Source organism: Antechinus flavipes, chromosome 4, assembly GCF_016432865.1.
Source record: "Antechinus flavipes isolate AdamAnt ecotype Samford, QLD, Australia chromosome 4, AdamAnt_v2, whole genome shotgun sequence".
NCBI classification, from domain to species: Eukaryota; Metazoa; Chordata; class Mammalia; order Dasyuromorphia; family Dasyuridae; genus Antechinus; species Antechinus flavipes.
In genome coordinates, this window is record NC_067401.1 from 186,546,622 (window position 1) to 186,568,601 (window position 21,980).

Genomic DNA, 21,980 nt, shown 5'->3' on the forward strand with positions numbered 1-21,980 from the left:
TCCTTTGTAGGTTGAATGTCAAAGCACCTTAATGTCCTCTTACCCTGGGTAATTCATGATTTAACTCTATTCCCTAAATGACTTGGATGGTCAGAGTTGGCTCCAGCTGGATACTCTGCTTTCTCACAGCCTTGTTGAAATGCTGTACAGTCCCGGACACCCATGGTGTTTTGTTCTGATGAATTGTCCCACTCCCCCTGTTCCTCAGATCTCTGACCTAGCATCAGCAATTCAGAGCTTTGAAGTATTGGTGCCTTTAGGTTATAGGCCCCAGAAAGCCTTTCTTCCTCAAGGGCATATCAAGGGTTATCGGGGCTTGAACAAACTTCAATAGCTTGCAATCAGGGTCTCCATGGCACTGGAAAGAGGTAAGGACAGCCAGGGTGCAGGGGTATGTTTTGATGTAAGCCTATGTCATGTCCTTGGGTCTGCTAGTGTAGCCGCATTGATAATTACATGGGATCTGGGAGATAGGTGCTGAATGAGATCAGGGTCAGTAAGCATCAGTTTATAGGTTTTTTTGTTTTGTTTTTCATGTTTTCAGTTCTAGTTGTCTTAAAGTATGGAGACAGCTGAAGATGCTTTATCTTTGACCCATAATTTATATTTTTGAGAGATTTCAGAGATCATGGGAATCAGAGAAAATATCTAGTCCTCCATCTTGTTGCTCATTTCTCCCTGAAGTCTCCCCTGACTTCTCTATTACTGTCAACTGCATCACCAATTATTCAGTCACAAAACATAAAGCCATCTCTCATTCCCATAAGTTCCTCACTTGTCACATCAATTCATCAGAAGAAGTTGTTGTTGCTGTCAACAATTTTTCCATTTTGTACTCTATTTTCTAATCTAACTGCTCTAATTACCTTGTAAATGGTTTCCTAGCTTCCACTCTATTCCACTCTTCACAGTCCTAGTAATATTTATAGGTGCTGCTCTAATCACAGCTCTGCTCAATACTGAAAAAAATATAAATTCTCTAGAGTGGTGGTGAAAAAATTGGGATATACTTCAGGGTCATTGTTGAAAGTTTGTGGAAAGATAGGCATATTAGTATATTGTTTATTGAGCTGTGAAATGATGTAACTGTTTTGGAAAGCAATTTAGGATTATGCAAACAAAATGATTCAAATGTCCATAACCAAAGATTGTGTTACTAGGCTTATATTCAAGGAAGTCATCAATAAGGAAAAAAAAAATCCCTATATATTCCAAAATATTTATAGCAGCACTTTTTGCAATAACTTAAAATTGAAAACAAAGTAGATGGTAATCAATTGAGGAATGAATAAGCAAATTACTGTCTTGTAAAAAATGATATGTTTGATGAATTAGGGAAGCATGGAAAGATTACATGAACTCATGCAGAGTTAAGCAAGCAGTTTTTTTTTTTTTTATAAATGTTCTGTTTGACTTTTATTTTTTATTTTTTTTATAATAACTTTTTATTGATAGAACCCATGCCAGGGTAATTTTTTTTACAGCATTATCCCTTGCATTCACTTCTGTTCCGATTTTTCCCCTCCCTCCCTCCACCTCCTCCCCTAGATGGCAAGCAGTCCTTTACATGTTGAATAGGTTACAGTATATCCTAAATACAATATATGTGTGCAGAACTGAACAGTTTTCTTGTTGCACAGGGAGAATTGAATTCAGAAGGTAGAAATAACCCGGGAAGAAAAACAAAAATGCAAGCAGTTTATATTCATTTCCCAGTGTTCTTTCTTTGGGTGTAGCTGCTTCTGTCCATCTTTGATCTGAATTAACTCTCTTTATCGAAGAGATCCACTTCCATCAGAATATATCCTCAAACAGTATCGTTGTTGAGGTATATAATGATCTCCTGGTTCTGCTCGTTTCACTCAGCATCAGTTCATGTAAGTCTCGCCAGTCCTCTCTGTATTCATCTTGCTGGTCGTTCCTTACAGAACAATAATATTCCATAGCATTCATATACCACAATTTACTCAACCATTCTCCAATTGATGAGCATCCATTCATTTTCCAGCTTCTAGCCACTACAAACAGGGCTGCTACAAACATTTTGGCACATACAGGTCCCTTTCGTAAGCAAGCAGTTGTGAAAACAATATATACTGTAACAATAATGTAAATGCAAGGAATGACATAACCCAAATCAAAAGTAAATGTAACAATTACAAAGATCAAACAGGACTTGAATGAAGAGATATGAGAAGACTCCCTCCCTAATCTACACCTTGGTGGAGGTAAGAGGTCCACAAGTGATATACATTACACATGTTTCTAGGCTTTTCTGACAATTTTTCCTCTCTAAAAACTATTTATCATATGGGATGGTTCTTGTGGAGGGAGAGAAGGAAGAATGGAATACTATAGAGTTATAGAGATATAAAAAACAGAAAGTATCAATAAAAACTTGTTTAAAAAAATAGAAGAGGCAGGACTAAAGAGGAAGAATTTTTATTTTTGGTGGGAAATATAAGCTGGTTGGAATCTAACATCTAACACAGAGAAATTAGTGCCTAGCATAGGAACTTAGTTTTTGGACAGACACATGACTGTTTCCATCTCATTCACTTCTGGGAAACATCCCAGGATTTTGCTGTCAGTCATTCAATAAACATTTATTAAAAGTCTATCATTATATGTCAGCTACTGTACTAAGCAATGGGAATACAAAGAAAGGTAGAAAGATAATCCCTATTTACAAGGAACTAACAATTCAGTGGAATAAATAACATGCCAACAGTAATGTACAAACAAGCTATCTACAGGATAAATAGGAAATAATCAATTGAAGGAAAGCATTAAGAGGGTGGCTAGTATCACTAGATTGCAAAGCAGGGCAGATTGTGAGGTTTAACAAGACTGGAGAACCTTCTGTCTATTGCTTTAGTCTTGTTTTTTTCCAGAATCCCAGATAAGTCCATGAGTGTTAAGTACTTATTTTGTTACTGAGGTTATTGAGTTTGCCATGTTCCTAAAGTCAGTAGGAGAGACTAGAGGAGACCTGAGCTCCCTGAGACCTGAAGGTTGTTTCCTTCCTCCTATTCCCAATCCTCAGGTTTGCTTGATTGTGTCTTCTAGCAGCTGAAATTGGGATGAATCTGGTTCCTCAAATTCCTGTACATTATCTGGCTAAAATGACAAAGACTGAGGCAAAGGCTGGAGCAAACACTCAGCCTGGATTTGCAACTGAGTTGTCTAGTGATTTTTCTGTGACTTATTTCTCCATATCAATGATTATCAGCAGCCTTATAACCCCGAACACCTGCTTTATCAGCAAAGGAAAGTCAGCTAGGAATGGATTGTGAGGTACTCTGGTGAAATGGGCAGATTATTTATCCTACTCATTACTGTGTATATCCCCTCTTCCAGCCCAACCTCCTTTTCTTTCTCCTTTAGCTGATGAATGCAGTGGAGCAAGATTCTTCACATAACTATCTGTTAGGCTTCCAATTCCATAGGATTCTTTTGGTCGCTGGCTCCTTCAGTAACTTCTCATTGAAGTTATCATCTTCTCTCACCTTATCCCAGGATTGTAGTCATACCTGCTTATGCAAGATCCCAGAGATCAAAACCTCTCATCTCCTTGTCCTGTCTGAACTGTCCGTTCCTCTCTCTCATTCTGTCTCTCTGTCTCTCTCTGTCTCTGTCTCTCTCTCTGTGTCTCTCTCTCTTTCTCTGTTTCTCTTTCTCTCTCTGTCTTTTTCTGTTTCTCTTTCTCTGTCTCTCTGTCTCTCACATACATACAGATTGCATAAATCAAATTACATTCAACACTCACCCTGGTTCTACAGATCCTAATAACAAACCAATAAAAGAGAGTGCAGACATATATCGTCTTTAGACATTGTCTTCTATAACTTTCCATTTTAACCAGGTAATCCCAGACATTTGTCCTTCCAGCTCTGCTTTCTCAGTTCCAGGGTTGATGTTCTCAAGTCCCCTATGATGCAAAGACAAAAAAATCTACCACACACATAGAACCTATTCCCCTTACTCTTTTCTTGCAATTTGTTTATCCCATGAGAGACTTTGGGTCTTTTCTTTCCTTCCCTATGCCTGAACTTTGGCAGAAGCTCTAGCTCTACATACAGTGCAGACACATGACACATGACAGAAAAGGAGATTAGGTCCTGCTCTCCTTCCTCAGACCTTGACTTGTTCTTCACTGGAGAGTAAGTTCAAGGATCTTTTCAGGAGCTTTAAGTCTATGTCATTTGAGAAGGATGTGTGTGTGTGTGTGTGTGTGTGTGTGTGTGTGAGAGAGAGAGAGAGAGAGAGAGAGAGAGAGAAGGAGAGAGGGAAGGAACTGTTTTGTAAAAAAAATCCTATATTAGGGGAATACTGATCCCATGGAGATCATATCATGGGGAGGCTAAAAATGGGTCTGTGTATTACAAGCCTTTGCCTCTCATTGAGGATCCCCAATCCTGAAAAGAGCCCAGGTGGAAGAGCTTGAAAAGACTTTTTTTCCAGCTTGTAATCATGATGGGCATAGAAAAAAGCTACCATTAGTTCCAGAATCTCTTCTGTAAAGAAGGCATTTGCAATACTGAGTGCCAGATGCCTGAAGAAGATGGCTATTTAAAAAAGCTCTATAAAATAAAGAGAAAAGAAATCTATGAAAAAGCTAAAGCCTACTATAAAGAATACAGACAGATATGCTGGAGCAAAATCTGGCTAGAGTGGCACACAAAGCTGGCAACTACAATGTACCTGCTGAATCCAAGTTAATTTTTGCCACCATAATCATAGGTATCATTGTTACTAGTCCAAAGGGCCCTAAAGTATTACAAATATTGTAGCTTCTTCATCAATTTTTCAATGGTACTTTTTTTTTCCTTTTTAAATAGTATTTTATTTTTCCAAATATCCAAAGATAGTTTTCAACATTCCCCCTTGCAAAACCTTGTGTTCTAAATTTTTCTCCCTCTCTCCCTCCCCCCATACCTAAGACAGCAAGCAATCCAATATAAGTTAAACATATTTCCATATTTGTCATGTTGCACATCATTTCTTATAGAATATTCTTATAGAATCCTTATAGAATAATACTACACTATATTCATATGCTATAACTTGTTCAGCCATTCCCCAACTGATGATGGGCATACACTCAATTTCCAGATCTTGCCACTACAAAAAGGGCTGCTTACAAACATTTTTTCCTTCTCTTATGATCTCTTTGGGATACAGATCCAGTACAGACACTGCTGGATCACAGGGAATGTACAGTTTGAAACTAAAAGTTTGAAATCTTTGGGCATGGTTCCCAAATTGCTGTTTAGAATGGTTGGATTTCAGGGGTACTTTTGTTAAAACACAACTTCAGTGCACATGCTGATTGTAGAACCATAGGGTTATCCAAAGGTGAAGTCTGTGATGATAAAAGTGATCATGGTAAGAACAAAAAACAGTGTTTCCATGATTCATAATACCCTTATTGCAAAATCTCTTGATAAATATGGGATTATCTGCAGGGAGGACTTGATCCATGACATCTATACTCTTGCCAACCACTTCCAAGTTGCCAACAACTTCCTGTGGCCTTTCGAATGATCTTTTCCAGGGGATGGAATGAAGAAAAAAAAAGACTACACATTTTGGGGAAGCTACTGATTAAAATAAAAACAGACCAGCAGGCTTATTAGAAGAATGAACTCATGTTGCCTACCATGATTGTTTTTCTAATGGTCTGTTAATTAAAAAAAAAAAAAAAAAAGACTAGGTGAAATGCCTCATTCCGGCTCTTCAAGGAACTTAAGTAGCTCTGAACTGCCACCTCTTCCTGGTCTAGGAGCTGCTTAATTCTTGGTCTTGCTCTCCTTTCCTCCTTTCCCCTTTCCCCTGCCTTTTGAGGAGCCGGTGTCTTCAGCCTATAAGTTCCTCTTTGTTCAGAAAAAAAAAAGTTAGGAGTTGGGTTTGGGGAAACAAATAAGACAGTGCTTATCTTCGAAGCCTGTGTGATGGGATGGCTTTAGGGAAAGCTGAGACGCCCAAGAAGTCTGTGATTGGAGGCATCCGTTTGGAGTGAGAGACCCCAATCGGTCTTCTAGACCCCTCCTACTAAGATCTGCACATAGATGTAGGTCTTCAGGTGCGAGAGAAAGGAAACATGCAAGAAAATATAAGATCCCTCCCTATCTTTAGCCCTCACTAAGAACCTTAGTGTACCGCTCCCTATGTTTACACCCTAACACTTCCCCTCAGGGGATTCTGGACCTCGGTCCTCCAAAGTGCTCTTTCTTCTACCCACTTTGGCTGACTGGTTTCTGTTTCACTTGGTGAGTAACCAGAAAGGTAAGTCAAAGGTTAAAGATTAGTTTGAGGTTTTAAGCAAAAGAAGCTTGAGGATATTTGAGCGCCTCAGGTGAGAGGTGCACATTGAGTCTGGCTTCCTCTGATCTCATCCTCTCCTTAAGATTCCATTCTTCAGCCTCCCTGTGGTCATTTTCCCCTCTAATAGGTTTGACTTTTTACAGTCTCCCACCATGAAGACTCCGAAGAAGCAGACAATAGAAATCGTCAGCGTTTATCACTTTGTATTTACCTATCTCTTCATGGGTGAGGCTGCCGGACATCTGGGTCGTTTAAGGGACAGAGGTTAAAGTAGGAGGGCCCGAGGGGCTATTCTTTAGTTGTATGTGTGTGTGTCTAATCTTCCCCAAATTCCATTCCTCTCTTTACAGGTCTCTTCTTTTCTCTTCTCCTCTTCTTTCTCCTCTTCACGTCGTTCTGGTTCCTTTCCGTTCTCTACCTGATATGGCTTTATGTAGACTGGGACACACCAGAACGAGGTGAGCAGAGGAGGAATGGAAGAAAGTAACCTAAAAGTAGGGAAAGTGAGGGAGAGATGGGTGGGGGAAAGGTAGCTCTTAGACTTCACCCTCTACCTTCCCTTTTTCTCCTTGCAGGCGGTCGGCGCTTTGAGTGCATGAGGAACTGGAAAGTTTGGGAACATTTTAGAGATTACTATCCCATCAGGGTGAGAGGAATATTGGGCATGTCTGTCCCTCGTTTCCTAATACTGTTCTCTGCTACCCTTCTGATCATTAATTTCTCCTCCTCCTAATGGTCTAATATATAAAATTTGTGTCTGAGGGGCAGTAAGTCAAAGGTCGTAGTGGGGTGTTGTTACATGTGTAATCTATCTGTGGCCAAGTCGCCTTTAATTCCTTTAGTCCTTAAACTTAAAGGTTGGGGTGGTAAAGAAGGTTCTCCCATTCCAGGAGGAGCTGATCTTTTGCTATTTTGGACTCCAAGTAGATATTAAATTCTTAAATTCCCCAGCTTGCTCCGGGACGTGGAGAGGGAGGGACGCAGGTTGGGTAGGAGGGAGGGAAGGGAAGGGCTCTTTAATCTCAGGAAGGCTTTTAACCGGAGAGATTTGGGGCGGGGGTCGGTGTTGGTGTTTCAGCCCGTGTTGCTCCGCTCCCAATCCCCACACACATCCCTTCTCCGCAAAGCTGGTGAAGACAGCAGAATTGCCCCCAGACAGAAACTATGTGTTGGGTTCACATCCTCATGGGATCATATGCGCTGGAAGTTTCTGTAATTTTGCCACCGAGAGCAACGGCTTTTCCCGTCAATTCCCTGGTATTCGTCCTTTCCTGGCTGGTCTGGCCGGCCTTTTTCGACTCCCGGTATACCGAGACTATCTCATGAGCTGTGGTAAGTATTTATTTATGTATGTACGTGTGTGCATTTGTGCGTGTGTGTATTTGTGATTGTGCTGGGGAGGTAAGGGAAAAAGACCTCACCATCTATCAAAGATCAAGGGGAAATGTTGGGGAAGAAAATTGAGCCGTTGGTCCTGGAGTGTGAGTCTGTCCGCAGGTGCGTGCCCAGTGAGCCGTCAGAGCCTGGACTTCGTGTTGTCGGGGCCCCAACGTGGCCAGGCTGTGATCATCTTGGTCGGGGGCGCTAATGAATCATTGTATGGGGTCCCAGGAGAACACTGCCTCACCCTACTTAATCGCAAGGGATTCGTGCGCCTAGCTCTGAGGCATGGGTAAGTTTGCTGACATCAACGGAGGTGGCAGGTGAGCTAGAGTTGAAAAACAAAGGCATTGGAACTGTCCTTCTCTGCTGGAAAAAGACTGTGAGTTTTATGAAACATATGCAGTTGGGGTTCACACTCTAGTGTTCAGTTTGACTTAGTCCCTTGTCAGTCAATGAAAACTCCATCTTTAAGTGTAGTATATAGAAAGACACATGGACTTGGAAGATGGAAAATTTGGTCTCAACTTAGCCGTGTAATTAAGGCAGACCTCTCTGGACCTAATTTTCTCTCCCCTAAGGTGTCCACTATCTCTTGCTATGCTATATATGGTTCCAAGTTTCACTAAATGAGATAATGAAAAGTGTTCTGCAAGTCTTAAATTATAATATAAATAAAAATGTCACTTATTAAGCATCTACTGTTTGTAGCAAGAAGTATATTTAGTTGTTAGTGGAAATAGAGTTTAAAACAAACCTGCTCTTTTTGAAATTTACAGTTTAGTAGGGAGATATCTAAACATATATAGATATGTAATGCACATCACTTCATAAAATGCATTTAAAATTTAAAAATGCTTTGAGAGATGAGAGGAGTAAAGATGGAAATCAAGGAAGCCTTCTTGGGGGGAGTTTTCTGGGATCATGGGAAAAAATATGAGTATATAGTTAATTTTGGGGGAGGATAGAGTCCAGTTTGGTTAGGGTGTGGAGGAGAGTGGTTAGAAAGCTGGAAAGCTTTAGAAGAAAATGTGTGTTGACAATTTACACATGCAATATTATTTTAATTGAGACAATGTGACATGGGAGATGGAATGTTAGACTTGGAATCCAAAAAATGAGGGAACAAGTTGGAGGGCAACAAACATTTATTAAGCACCAGACACTGTGTTAAAATATTATCTTTTGGGGCAGCCAGGTGGGATAGTGAATAGTGCACCAGCCCTGAAGTCAGGAGGAACTAATTTCACATCTGGCCTCAGACTCTTAACACTTCCTAGCTGTGTGACCCTGGGCAAGTCACTTAACTACAATTGCCTCAGGAAAAAAAATTACCTCCTTTGATCCTTACAACAGTCCTGGAAGGTAGATATCTCATCTTACAATTTAATAGAGGTTAAGTGATTTGTTCAGGATTACACAGTGTCTGAGGCTATATTTGAACTCAACTCTTCTTAACTTCAGGCCTTGTCCACTGTACCACCAGTTGCCTCTAATAAGTTCAGATCTCCATTCTGATAATACCTAGCCAGGTGTGCCCTAACTGCTCTGGGGCAAGTTGGAGGGTTTTAGATTTTGAGTTGGAAGAATCCTTAGAGGAAAAACCTTATTTTACAGAAGAGGAACTAAGTCCCAGAAAGGTTAAATTAGTTATTCATGGTCACATAGCTAATAAAACTCTAGCCTAGGGGTGTTAAATAGGAGATCCTAGATTAAAATGGTAGAGTCCACATCCAAATCCCATCATTGGTAACCTCTGAGGTCCATGCCTTTGGAGTAATTTTGCAATAGGAGTTGATGCTACAGCTGAAAACAGAACACTGGGCTAGCTAATTATTAGAGATACCAAGATCCCAGTGTTTATTTCATCTTCACAGTTTCTGTGTTTGAATTTGTATTGGTTTTTCTCCTCTCTGTAGCTTTCTGGGCATTGTCTGCATGATGATGAGGGAGCTGGGATGTGGTGAGAAATTAGGGCATCTCTGTGAAGTGACTTTACCTTTTTCTCTCTTCCTTTGAGAGCTTCTCTTAACCTACCTTATAGCATGGTAGGTGGCACCATGGATAAAGTGCAAGGCCTGGAGTCAGGAAGATCTGAATTAAAATCCTGTCTCCAACACCTAGTGGCTATGTGACCTTGGGCAAGTTATTTAACCCTGTTTGCCTCAGTTTCCTCATATGTAAATGAGCTGGAGAAAAAAGGCAAATCATTTCAGTATCTTTCCCAAGAAAACCCCAAATGGGGATATGAAGAATGAGACACAACTGAACAACAAATTTCTGTCCAATAGAGCCTTCCTAGTTCCTGTATACTCCTTTGGGGAGAATGAACTCTTCACACAAGCATCATTTGGGATTGGAACCTGGCAGAGGGCTTTGCAGACAGCCTTCAAGAATATCTTGGGCTTTGCTCCCTGTATATTCTGGGGTCGGGGTCTCCTCTTCCCCTGGGGGCTCTTACCTTTTCCTGTGCCTATTACCACTGTTGGTGAGTTTTTTCCCCTTTGAAGTTTGTTTATTCTGGGTATATGTCAGCCATCTCTTCTGTGTTGCCTTTTAACTCACAAAACCTTTTTCCCCTCCTTTAGTTGGCCGCCCCATCCCAGTCCCCCATCGTCCAAATCCCAGTCAAGAGGAGGTTGACCAGTATCACAAACTCTACATGGAAGCCATAGAAAATTTGTTTGAGGAGCACAAAGAAAGCTGTGGGGTCTCTCCTTCCACCCATCTCACTTTTGTCTAGGGCTGTGCCCCAGTGTCACTACCACCCATTACCCCAATTCTGTGCATTTCCCTAGCCCTAGCCCGCTGATCCTGAGAAGTGGATTGCAACTTGTCCTTGCAAAACATTTTCTCTCCCTAATAAATTCTCTTTTCTCCCCAGGCCTCTTTTCTTATTGTGGTTACATGGGGGAATGTCAAGTATGGAATGAGCATTTATTATTATTATTAATGATTATTCTAGCTATGGTTGGCCTAGATAGAACACAGAAATACTATATACCCAGGAACTAAGGGGCAATTAGAAAGTTATATATAAAATGGTTGAAATTGAGTGCTAGATCAGTAAAGGTTAGAGCCTTCTTATAAAATGAGGGATTTGAACTGGATTTTGAAGGACTTAGGTAGGATCTGGCTATTTAAAAACCATTCAAGATTTAGATGGGGCTGGAGTAGAGAGAAGAGGGGAAGAATATAAACCTTTGTGGCAGGGGAGTGAACTTTGTTAGCTATGTGGGCATCCTGATAAAGGAAAGGTTTGTTGACCTCTGAGGAGTAGTAAGGAAGTAAAGTTAGTTATATAGGGTGGGGCCAGATTACTTACTTTAATACCTGGCCAGGGGAAAAGAAAAGGGATCAACTATGCTGACTTTGCCTCTTCCTTTGGATGAGGTATTAAAAATTCCTTGGAAACTGGAACTCATTTTTTTCTAGAACTGTAGAATGATAAAATTAGAAAGGACCTTAGGAAAAAAATCCAGTCTAGCTTTTTCATTTTACAGATGGAAACTTGATTTAGCCTGTCATTCAAAGCTATATTGTCTGACAGCCTCATTCTTTTTACCCTACACGTAATTGTACCTTCTAGCCAAACTAAATTGTGAATTCTGTTAAATGTTTATTGCACTTATTACATTCCTATTCCATGGTAATTTGTCAAGGTTGCTTTCCAAGCTAGTTGGTTGCTTCCTCTGTGCTTATGTTACTATTTCTTTTTCAACAAAACATTTATAAGGTGCTCCAAGTAGCTACATCCACATGTCCTTCAGAGTTTACCTTTGGTTTCACTTCTTTCACCAAGGCTTCAGTGATTATTCCAATTCTCACTGATTTGATTCTTCTGATCTCCCACAGCACCTATTACACCAAGCTGAATTGCTATAAAGGATTGATAAAATATGGTTCTGGCCTTCCTGGAACTCAAAATGATTCTACACATACACCTTGATATGTATTCCTCTGCCTCTTTGCCTTGTTTATACCATTCTTCTTTCCTCAAATGCCCTTCTTCCTTTCCTCATTTCTTTCTTTCTTTGTCTGCTGAGAACCCTTTTCTCATTTTAAGAAATTCTGAATTTAAACACACACACACACACACACACACACAAATTTTGTTGTTTCATGAAACTCTTAGTTTCCACTTGTCCTTTCTAATTTTAAGGAATTGTTTTCTTCAGTGAGCTTTTATACCTCCTTTATCATTTGGCCAATTCTACTTTTTAAGAAGTTCTTTTCTTTAGTAGCTTTTTGTATTTCCTTTTCCATTTGTCCAATTTTATTTTTTATGGAGTTCTTCTCTTCAGTGGATTTTTGTATCTCTTTTATTATTTAGCCTATTGTTTTATAGTATTATTTTCTTCAGCATGTTTTTTTTTTTGCATGCCTCCTTCACCAAGATTATTTTTTAAAATTTTCATTTCTTTCTAAAAATTTTTAATAGTATTTTGTTTTTCCAATTACATGTAAAGATAGTTTTCAACATTCGTTTTGGTAAGATTTTGAGTTACAAATTTTTTTCTTCCTCCTTTCCTTCCCTACCCCCTTCACAAGACAGAAAGCAATATAATCATTTTAAACATATTTCCATCTTAGTCATGTTGTAAAAGGAAAATCAGAATAAAAGGGAAAACTATGAGAAAGAAAAAGCAAACCAAAAAAAACCCAAAACACGAAAATAGTATGTTTTGATCCACATTCGGTCTCCTTAGTTTTTTTTCTGGATGTGAGGAGCATTTTCTATCCCAAATCTATTGGAATTCTCTTGTATCACTGTATTGCTGAGAAGAGCCAAGTCTATCATAGTTGATCAACATACAATTTTGCTGTTACTATATATAAAGTTCTTCTAGTTGTGCTCACTTAACTCAGCATCAGTTCATGTAAATCTTTCTAGACTTTTCTGAAATCAGCCTGCTCATCATTTCTTATAGAACAATAATACTCCACTACATTCATCTACCATAACTTATCCAGCCATTCTCCAATTGATGGCCATCCATTCAATTTGCAATTCTTTGCCACCACAAAAAGAGCTGCTACAAACATTTTTCACATGTGGCTCCTTTTCCCTCTTTTATAATCTCTTTGGGTAGTGACACTATTGGATCAAAGGGTATGCACAGTTTTATAGCTTTGGGCAGTTTAAAATTGCTCTTCAAAATGGCTAGTTCAGTTCATGACTCCACTAACAGTGCATTAGTGTTCTGTTTTCTCAAATCCTCTCCAACATATATCATTCTCTTTTCCTATCATTTTAGTCAATCTGATAAGTGTGAGGTGGTTCTTTAGAGTTGTTTTAATTTGCATTTCTTTAATCAATAGTGATTTAGAGCATTTTTTCATATGACTATATGTAAGAGTCAGGGGAGGAGCCTCGCACAGCATAAGAGGAAGCAGAGAGGCCTTGAAGCCGGAGGCACCGAGATGTAATTTCTGCAGCCAGCAGGCACCGCCTCTCTCGCCGCTGTGGTCCTATTGAGATTGCATCATCAACAGGAGACCTCTCCTTCCATTATTGATTATGCATGTGACCTCACGGACCCTATATAATCAGTGGGGACCAGAAAGTAGGTGGAGTTCATTAGAAGTTTAACAGGAGTCAGCAAGAAGTCAGTAAGAGTGTAGGAGAGTGCTGGATGTGAACATGTGGAATAAAGACCTGAGCTTGCAAGCAGCTGCATCAGGGTGCTCTGTTGGACAAGAACCACTGCTCCGAGAGATAGTGTGGCTGGAGATATCCAAGACCAGGGATTTAGTAAGCTGGCAATCAAGAACCTCTGGGTGGGAGGTTGCAATTATAGATGATTTTAATTTCTTCATCTGAAAATTGCCAAAACTTTTTTTCTTACAATTTTCTTGCACCACTTTTATTTCATTCCCCAATTTTCCCCCTTGATTTAAAAAGTTCTTTTTCATTTCTCCCAGAAATTCTTTTTGGGCCTCAAAACAACTCAATTTTTTTTTTTTTTTGAGGCTTTGGATGTAGCTGTTTTGACTTTGTTGTCTTCTGAGTTTGTATTTTCATTTTCCCTATAGTAACATTTTATGGTCAAATTATTTTTTAATTGTTTGCTCATTTTTCCATTTCCTTCTTTCTTTCCTTCCTTCCTTGCTTCCTTTCTCTCTCTCTCTCTTTCTCTCTCTCTCTCTCTCTCTCTCTCTCTCTCTTTTCTTTTTCTTTTTCTTTTTTTTTTTTTTTGCTGAGGCAATTGAGGTTAAGTGACAGCTAGGAAGTGGTAAGTGTCTGAGGCCAGATTTCAACTCAGGTCCTTCTGACTTAAGGGCTGGCGCTCTAGCCATTGCACCACCTAGCTGCCCCTTTCCAGTTTATTAACTTTTAAATTTATGTAAAAATTGAGCTTGGTTCTGAGGATGGAGGGGATACTGCCTTAAGTTTCAGTTTTTTTGTGCAGTTGTTTTCAGAACTAGTTTTTAGGATCTGTAAATTTTCAATTCTTACAAAGTGGAAGGAAAGGTAAACATCTTTTAAGGTCTTTACTAAGGTAAACTTTAGTTTACCTCTCCTGGTCTGTGTTCTGGTCTGTAAGTGACCACAAGCACTCTGTTCTACCCTGGAAGTGTGAAGTTTGTACTCCCCTGCAGCCATAAGCTCTGGTGTGCTAGAATTCCTTTTCATTTTGCGACAGTGAACCAGGATTGTGACCTGGATCTTTATATGGGCAAAGTAATAGGCCTTTGCCTGTCTTGCACCCAGTGATAGCAGAGACCTCTGTAATCTTCTGATCAGTTGTCTTACCCATTTTCTCTCTGTGGTTTGAGACCTCTGGAAGCTGCTGACTCAGTTGTCCCCAAGGCTTACTGCTGGTTTGCTAGGATTTGGCCTGCACATCAACTTTCCCCTGGTATAACTGACCTTTCCTGCCAACCTTCTAAGTTGTTTTAGGTTGAAAAAAATTTTTTTATCCTGTCCTTTTGTGACTTCTGCCACCCAAGAATTCATTTTGAAGTGTTACTTAAAGTTGTTTGGAGGGAAATTTAAGAGAGGCCAGGTCCCTGCTTTTTTTTTGTTTGTTTGTTTTGTTTTGTTTTGCCATCCTTTGCCCCTTTCTTATTTTCTTAATTTCATTCTGGATTCCAACCTCTATCATCCTCCAAAGTTAAGAATGATCTCTTCATTGGCATCTTCTCAGTCTCATAATGACTTTGCAGCCTTTGATAGTGTTAATCACCTTCTCCTTTATACTTTCTTCTCTCAAAGTTTTCATAACTCCTGATTTTCCCCATATATTTGACCATTCCTTCTCAGTCTCCATAACTGGGTCTTCATCCAGGTCATACTAGCCAACCATAAGTGTTCCACAGCTCTGTCCTGTGCCCTTTTCTTTTATTCCTCCACTCTACTTCACTTATCAGTTCTCATGGATTCCATTATTATCTCTGTGCTGATGATTCTCAAAATTACCTAGCCATCCTTAGCCTCTGCTTATCTCCATTTTCCAACTGCCTATTGGACATTTTGAGCTCAATATCTATAAATTCAACATATCCAAAGCATTTTTCCTCCTAAACTTTCTCCACTTCTTAACTTTCCTAATACTGTTGAAAGCACTACCATCCTTTCACTCAGTCCCTTGGACTTACAACCTAAGTGTCATCTCCCCTTCTCTTCCAGAAATAGCCAATCTATTGCCAAGGCCTACTGATTTTACTTTTGCGGCATCTCTGAAATATGCTCCTTTTTCCTCTTCATCATTTTGATATAGAATCTTAACACCTCATACCTGGTCGGGTAAAATAGCTTTTTTGTTGGTCTGCCTGCCCTAAGTCTCTAGTCCATCTTCCACCCTGCTACCAAAGTATTCCTAAAGTGTAGATCTGGCCCATTACTCAATAAATTCCAATGGCTATTACTTTCAGGATCTTCTGTCTTACTCCTACTTAAATATTCCCCACACACTGTTTATTTTAGTGATACTGATCTCTTTGCTGTTTCTCAAGTGAGATACTCCATTATCCAATTCCAGGCATTGGCTATCTCTTATACTTGGAATTCTGTCCATTCTCATTTCTACTTTCTTGCTTCCCTGATTTTTGTCAAGTTCAAGCTACTATCCCATCTACAGGAAGCTTTTCTCAATCTTTTAATTCTAGTGTCTTCCTTTTGTTGATTATTTCTTATTTATTCTGTATATAACTTATTTGTATATAATTATTTACATGGTGGCTTCCCCCTCTGTATTATGATCTCTTCAAGAAGGAAGGAACCATCTTTTGCTTCCTTTGTATCTTCAGGGCTTAATACAGTTTCTGGCCTACAGTATTTGCTTAATAAATGCTTACTGACTTCCAGACAGTGTGCTAAGAACTGCTATTTTTGACATCATTATTGCTAACTTCTTTCCTCTATAGAAATAGAGGAGAGAAATAGAACCTCTTTCTTCCATTAAAAACCTGCTGACATCATACTTCTCTGAGGATTCAGTTCAAATACTTTCTGTGCTGTGAAGCTTTTCCTGATCCACCCAATTGCCTTTTGAAAGTACTTTTTACTTCTCTTTTGATAGATTTTAGAGTTTATGTCTATTCTACTAGTTCTCCAAAGCCTGGCATAGTTCTGTGTTCACAGTAGGTATTTGTTGAAACATTCATAGAGTACCTATGACATCCATTGTACTTGCTAGGCTGAGAGAGATATGAAGAAGTATTAAATTCAGTTGTTGCTTAGGTGCTTATAATAGGAAGTCATTGTGCAACTGGTGAAAGAATGGGGGGCTAGAGTAGCCACCGAAAAGCCTGTGCTTTTCAAAGAATGATTTTATTGAATTGAATTTTGTTTTTATGCCTGATTTGTCACTATTATGTGATTTTGGCAAGCGATTTAACTTCTCTGGCCTTCAGTTTTCCCAACTATAAAATGAGTCTGTGAGAACTTCATATTCTACCTTGTTTAACTTTTTTCTTTATAGATTGAAAACTCCTTAAAGTCAGGGACTATTTTCTGGAGGGACTGCATAAAGATAGGCACTCAACACATATTTGTTGAATAGAATTGGATTCTAGTGAGGGAGAACATGCAAGTAGCAATCTAAGACAGAAGCATGAGAAAGAATGCTACAGACCAATAGACTCTAAAGGAATTCACAAGGAATCTGCTGGGTGGATGCTAGATGAGTTGGGGAAGGATTTATGGATGTGTTGCTATTGGAGTTGGGGCTTTAAAGGCTGGATCCATTGGCTTAGGCAGAGGTGAAAGGGTAAGGACATTCCAGATGGGATAAAAAGCTTATAGTTGAAGGAGCAGCTAGGTGGCACAGTGGCACCAGACCTGAAGTCAGGAAGACCTAAGTTCAAATCTGTTCTCAGATTTAACATTTCCTAGCTATAGGATTTCAGAAAGGCCTGGAGAAACTAATGAACTTATGCTGAGTGAAATGAGCAGGACCGGGAGATCATTATATACTTCAACAACCAACGCTATATGATGATCAATTCAATGATCAAATCAATGATGATGATCATCAATCAGCACAGATGATCAATGGACGTGGCTCTCTTCAACAGTGAGATGAACCAATTTGTTCAATAATGAATAGAATCAGCTACACCCACTGAAAGAACTCTGGAAAATGAGTATGAACCACTACATAGCATTTCCACTCCCTCTGTTTTTGTCTGCTTGCATTTTTTATTTCCTTGTCAGGTTAATTTTACATTATTTCAAAGTCTGATTCTCCTTGTGCAGCAAAATAACTGTATGGATATGTACACATATATATTTAACATATACTTTAATATATTTAACATGTATTAGTCTACCTGCCACCTCAGGGAGAGTATAGGGAAAAGGAGGGGAAAAGTTGAAACAGAAGGTTTTACAAGGATCAACGCTGAAAAATTACCATGAATATGTCTTGTAAATAAAAAGCTATAATTTTAAAAATTACCTTGCTGAAGACAAATAAACGAACAAACATTTCCTAACTGTGTGACCATGAGCAAGTCACTTAACCCCAATTGCCAAAAAAAAAAATATATATATATATATATATATATGTATATATATATATATATACATATAAAATTGAGATTGAGCAGGGCCTATTTGGAGGATAGTGAAGGGAATGGATAGAGTGGAGGATTCATGTCAGTTAGTAGTGAGAGAGAAGTTTGGCTGGTTTGTTTGGGGCCAGAATGTTGGATGGCCTTGAATGTCTATTAAGTTTGAAATTTTGATTTTTATCCTTCAGGCAATGAGGAGCAACAGAAGATGTTGGATTGAAGAAAGGAATAAAATAAAGGAAAGAGGACCAGATAAGCTATTATTGAGGTGATTAAATAACAGTGGAAGGGAATAGTTGAATTCACAAGGTTTGAAGAAAGGTTTAACAAGCCTTGTGACCAATTGTGGGGGATAAATTGAGGAAGAATTTGAGGGCAGCTAGGTGGCACAGTGGATAGAGCACCAGCCCTGAAGTCAGGAGGACCTAAGTTCAAATCTGGTCTCAGACACTTAACACTTGCTAGTTGTGTGACCCTAGACAAGTCACTTAATCCCAATAGCCTTAGCCAAAAGAGAGAGAGAGAGAGAGAAAGAAAGAATTCAAAGACAGATCCAAAATTTCAATTCTGAATGATTCAGAATGGTGTTATCCATGGTAACTAGCATGGGGCTTTCCTCCAGTATTGGTGTAGATGGGAGAGAAGAGCGTGATTCCAATGACAGCCCTGTCCTTGGTTCAGGTAAGGCAAATCCCTCTTCCCACCCTGCCTTTGAATGCCACCCACTACTTCCAGGACCTACCTCTGGATTTGGAAATGGGCTCTCAAGGGAAAGTTGGGGTCATTAGTAATAATGAGCCACTCTCCCCAGCAGGGACTGGTTTTTCTGTCTTTCCTCTTACTTTCTCTTCATGTGAATTTGCTCCAGATTCTAGGGTTCCCACTTATTTGTGGTGGCACTAATTTTTTATTGTTTCTTCATGACCCTATGTGGGTTTTCTTGACAAAGATACTGGAGTTTTTTTTTTTTTGTTTTGTTTTTTTTTTTTTGCCATTTTCTTCCCCATTTCATTTTACAGATGAGGAAACTGAGGCAAACAGAGTTAAATGACTTGCCCAAAGTCACACAACTAGTAAATGTCTAGTGAAACCAGATGAGGCAGCTAGTGAGCTGGTTTGAACTCAAGTCCTCTTGACTCCAGTCCCAGTGTTCTATCTACTACACCACCTAGCCACCCTAGAGCGGTACCACAAACAGAAATATTGTTACTAGATGAGGGAAGCTGAGGGGATAGTGCTTGAGGGGAAACAAGAGATGAGAGACTTAACTTTGAAGAGCTTTCAGAATAGGAGGTCCATTGTTCCCTATACACCTGGAAGACCACCAAGACAAGGTTATTCTAGGAGTGTCAAATTAGCTATTAGCTAGCAGCTAGATGGTGCGGTGAATAAAACTCTGATAAAAGTGGATAAAACACTCTAGATGTTGCCAAAAAAACCCCAAATAGGATCACAGAGAGTTGGACACGACAGCACTATTATCACATACCTGTTTATCTGCATCTGCCATCTCTATTTGATCTGAAAATTTTCAACATTTGGGTATGTATGCTGGTAAATTCTTAGCAATTACTTCTCTGGGGGAAATAATGTGTGCAGGACAGAGTTTTAAGTTTAATCTTCATTATTAAGATTTTATGTATCGCTTTCTTTCTTAAGTCTAGACAGTAAACAAAATAATAAATAAAGCCATGATTTGTATTGCTTGCTGATTTCTGAAGTGTAAATACTCACTTACATAATCAGCTATGTAGCTGACTCCAGCACATTCTTGGGTGGAGATCTCCCATGATGCACTAGTTAAGATGACTGCAGCTAGTAGTGAAAGGCAGATAAGCCATTTCAAATCTCATTGAAGAAGAAGAAAAGGAGGGGAAAGCATTTATTAAGCAGCTGCTATGTGACAGTCACTGTGTTAAATGAGATTTATTATAATGCTGATGAGGGAACTGAGACAGACAGAAGAAAAGTGGCTTGATCAGGGTCACACAGCTAGCTAGTAAACCAGGTCTGAATTCATGTCTTCTTGACTTGAGATTCACAGTTCTATAACTTTGCTACCTAATTTACCTTAAAGGCATCATGGTACCATTCTAATTTAGGAAGGGCTGGGGGGAAGTGGTAAATAATATAGTTTTTTATTTATAAAATGGGAGTCAAACCATTTTAAATCATGTTAAGTCATTTTACATCTCATTTGCCAGCTGAAATAACTGAAGTTCAGAGAAAAATAACTTGTCTAAGATCCCATAATAAATAAAGGCAGTATGGTTTGCTGAAAAGAGCTCCTAGAATTCAAGTTTGAACCTAGAATTCAACTTGAACTTCCTGGACTTAATTTTCCTCATTTGGAAAATTAGAACTTTATTTCTAAGGTTCCATTTCATTCCATACCTCTAAGGTTGTCTCACCTGAACCAAGTACAGGGCTGTCATTGGGAGCAAGCTCTTCTCTCCCTTCTACACCAACACTGGGGGAAAGCCCCTTGCTAGTTACCATTCTGGATAATACCATTCTGAATCATTCAAAATGGATCTCATTATCTTATGAAGCAGCAGAGCTGGGGTTTGAATCCAGGAGGACTCATCATATTTTCATTTCTGGTGAGATGGGTCACTCAGAGCCAGAGGGTTCAAATTCCTTTAATAATAATTGTAACCTCCCTCTGAGATTACTGATTGCCAGTCTTGCCTAATCCCAGGTCTTGGGAAACCTCCAACCACTGCCTCACTGAGCAGTGGTTCTTTGTTCAACAGAGCACCCGGACACAGAAGCTTGCAAGCTCAAGTCTTTATTGTATGTGATCACATCCTGCACTCCTCTACTTCCTGGTCCCCACTATTTATTTTGGGTCTTTGAAATTATATGAACAGCCAGTAAGAGAAGGAGAGACACCTCCAGCTCAAAAGGTGGTCACTGCTAGATGCAGAGATCATATCTGGTTGCCTCAGGCATCAAAACCTTCGTACTTCCTTGTTGCACTATGCTAGGTTCCTCTTCAGACTCTTAAAAATAATAATAAAACAAAACCCTGCTAATCCCTAGAGAAGACATGATCTATAAGATGGTAAAAGGCAATGGTAGGAAAAACAGGTAAAAATCACTAAAATCAAACATCAAGGAGGCTCCTTATTGTTTCAGATCTCCTCTTCAGTGCCTTTTCAAAGAGCCCACAGCTGGGTTCCAAATTAGTTTACCTCGAAGCAAAGTTACTAAAACTGCCCCAGGTCTACTGTATAGTATTATGGTTGGTATACAACAGACCTTGGTGGGAATGTGAGAGTTGGCTTAAATATTTCCAATTCTGGTGAAGTGTTCTGATTCACAACACCAGATTTTCTGATCCCAAATACCATGCCTTCTAGCTTTAAATCTTATGATGGAATGATAAAAGTTTTCAAAGGAAGCCATATGTGGTTAAGATGCCCCTGTAGAAGAAGGGATCTAGGTAATTCAGGGTCCCAGTCATAGGTCTATGGGGAGATGAAAGGGGAAATGATGTAAAAGCCAAGTCTGTTGGGCATGATTCTTTGCCTGAGACTTATTTTGTGGAGAGATACCAATTATTACCGAAATTGGGTAAAGGAAAGGCAATATAATATCTATGTGTTCATAAATCATTCAATAAACCATAGAGCCCAGGATTCTAGTTTAAAGTCACAACTTTTGTGTGAATTTAAACAAATTATATAGTCCCTCTGATTTCAATTTCATGTATAAAGTAAAGGGGACAAGATTAGATAGTCTCTCTGGTCATATCCCAACTCTGACCTTATATAGTATGTTGCTACTTGTTTCTCTCAAAGCCTTCAAATGTGTACTGTCTTTTTATTTTTCCTGGTAGAGTTCATATTCATAAAGGAGGACCAGCCTCAAATAGGGATGATACCAAGAGAGGCTCAGTGAAGTGGAATAGGATCTCTGATATTTTACATCCTTGGCCCAAATCCAGAAGATGTATTATTTTCCATATTCCAATTAAGGTCAAGGGATTTTACCTTTATTTATAGCTAACAGATATATATAGCACTGTAAGGTTTACAAAGTTTTTTACTTATTTTTTTATTTTCTCTTGTCTGTTACAACACTGGGAAGTAGGTGATAATTTATTATCCCCATTTTATAGATGAAGAATCTGAGGCAGGCAGAGGTTAGTTAAACAACATAGCAAAGTGCCTTTCATATAACTGATGCTATATAATTATTCCCTTTCCTTCCCTCCTGTTTCTCTTAAGTGATTTGCCCTGGATCAC

At 39.2% G+C, this 21,980-nt stretch overlaps 1 protein-coding gene across 1 annotated transcript; it reads left to right on the plus strand.

Moving 5' to 3' along the window:
• Positions 1-6,365: 6,365 nt before the first annotated feature.
• Positions 6,366-10,590, plus strand: MOGAT3 (monoacylglycerol O-acyltransferase 3). The gene is made up of 7 exons (XM_051995952.1): positions 6,366-6,552; positions 6,678-6,785; positions 6,903-6,973; positions 7,455-7,659; positions 7,825-7,999; positions 9,999-10,195; positions 10,296-10,590. Exons 1-7 carry the CDS (start codon positions 6,480-6,482, stop codon positions 10,448-10,450), a joined length of 984 nt encoding a protein of 327 aa, XP_051851912.1. The 5' UTR covers positions 6,366-6,479; the 3' UTR covers positions 10,451-10,590.
• Positions 10,591-21,980: the final 11,390 nt, after the last annotated feature.

What these genes read in the sequence shown, in the direction of transcription:
- MOGAT3 (XM_051995952.1), top strand. Translation starts at nt 6,480, where the DNA reads ATGAAGACTCCGAAGAAGCAGACAATAGAAATCGTCAGCGTTTATCAC. An exon ending in CTGGGACACACCAGAACGAG is followed by an intron (nt 6,786 to 6,902) that starts GTGAGCAGAGGA and finishes TTCTCCTTGCAG; the next exon opens with GCGGTCGGCGCTTTGAGTGC. An exon ending in GAGATTACTATCCCATCAGG is followed by an intron (nt 6,974 to 7,454) that starts GTGAGAGGAATA and finishes TTCTCCGCAAAG; the next exon opens with CTGGTGAAGACAGCAGAATT.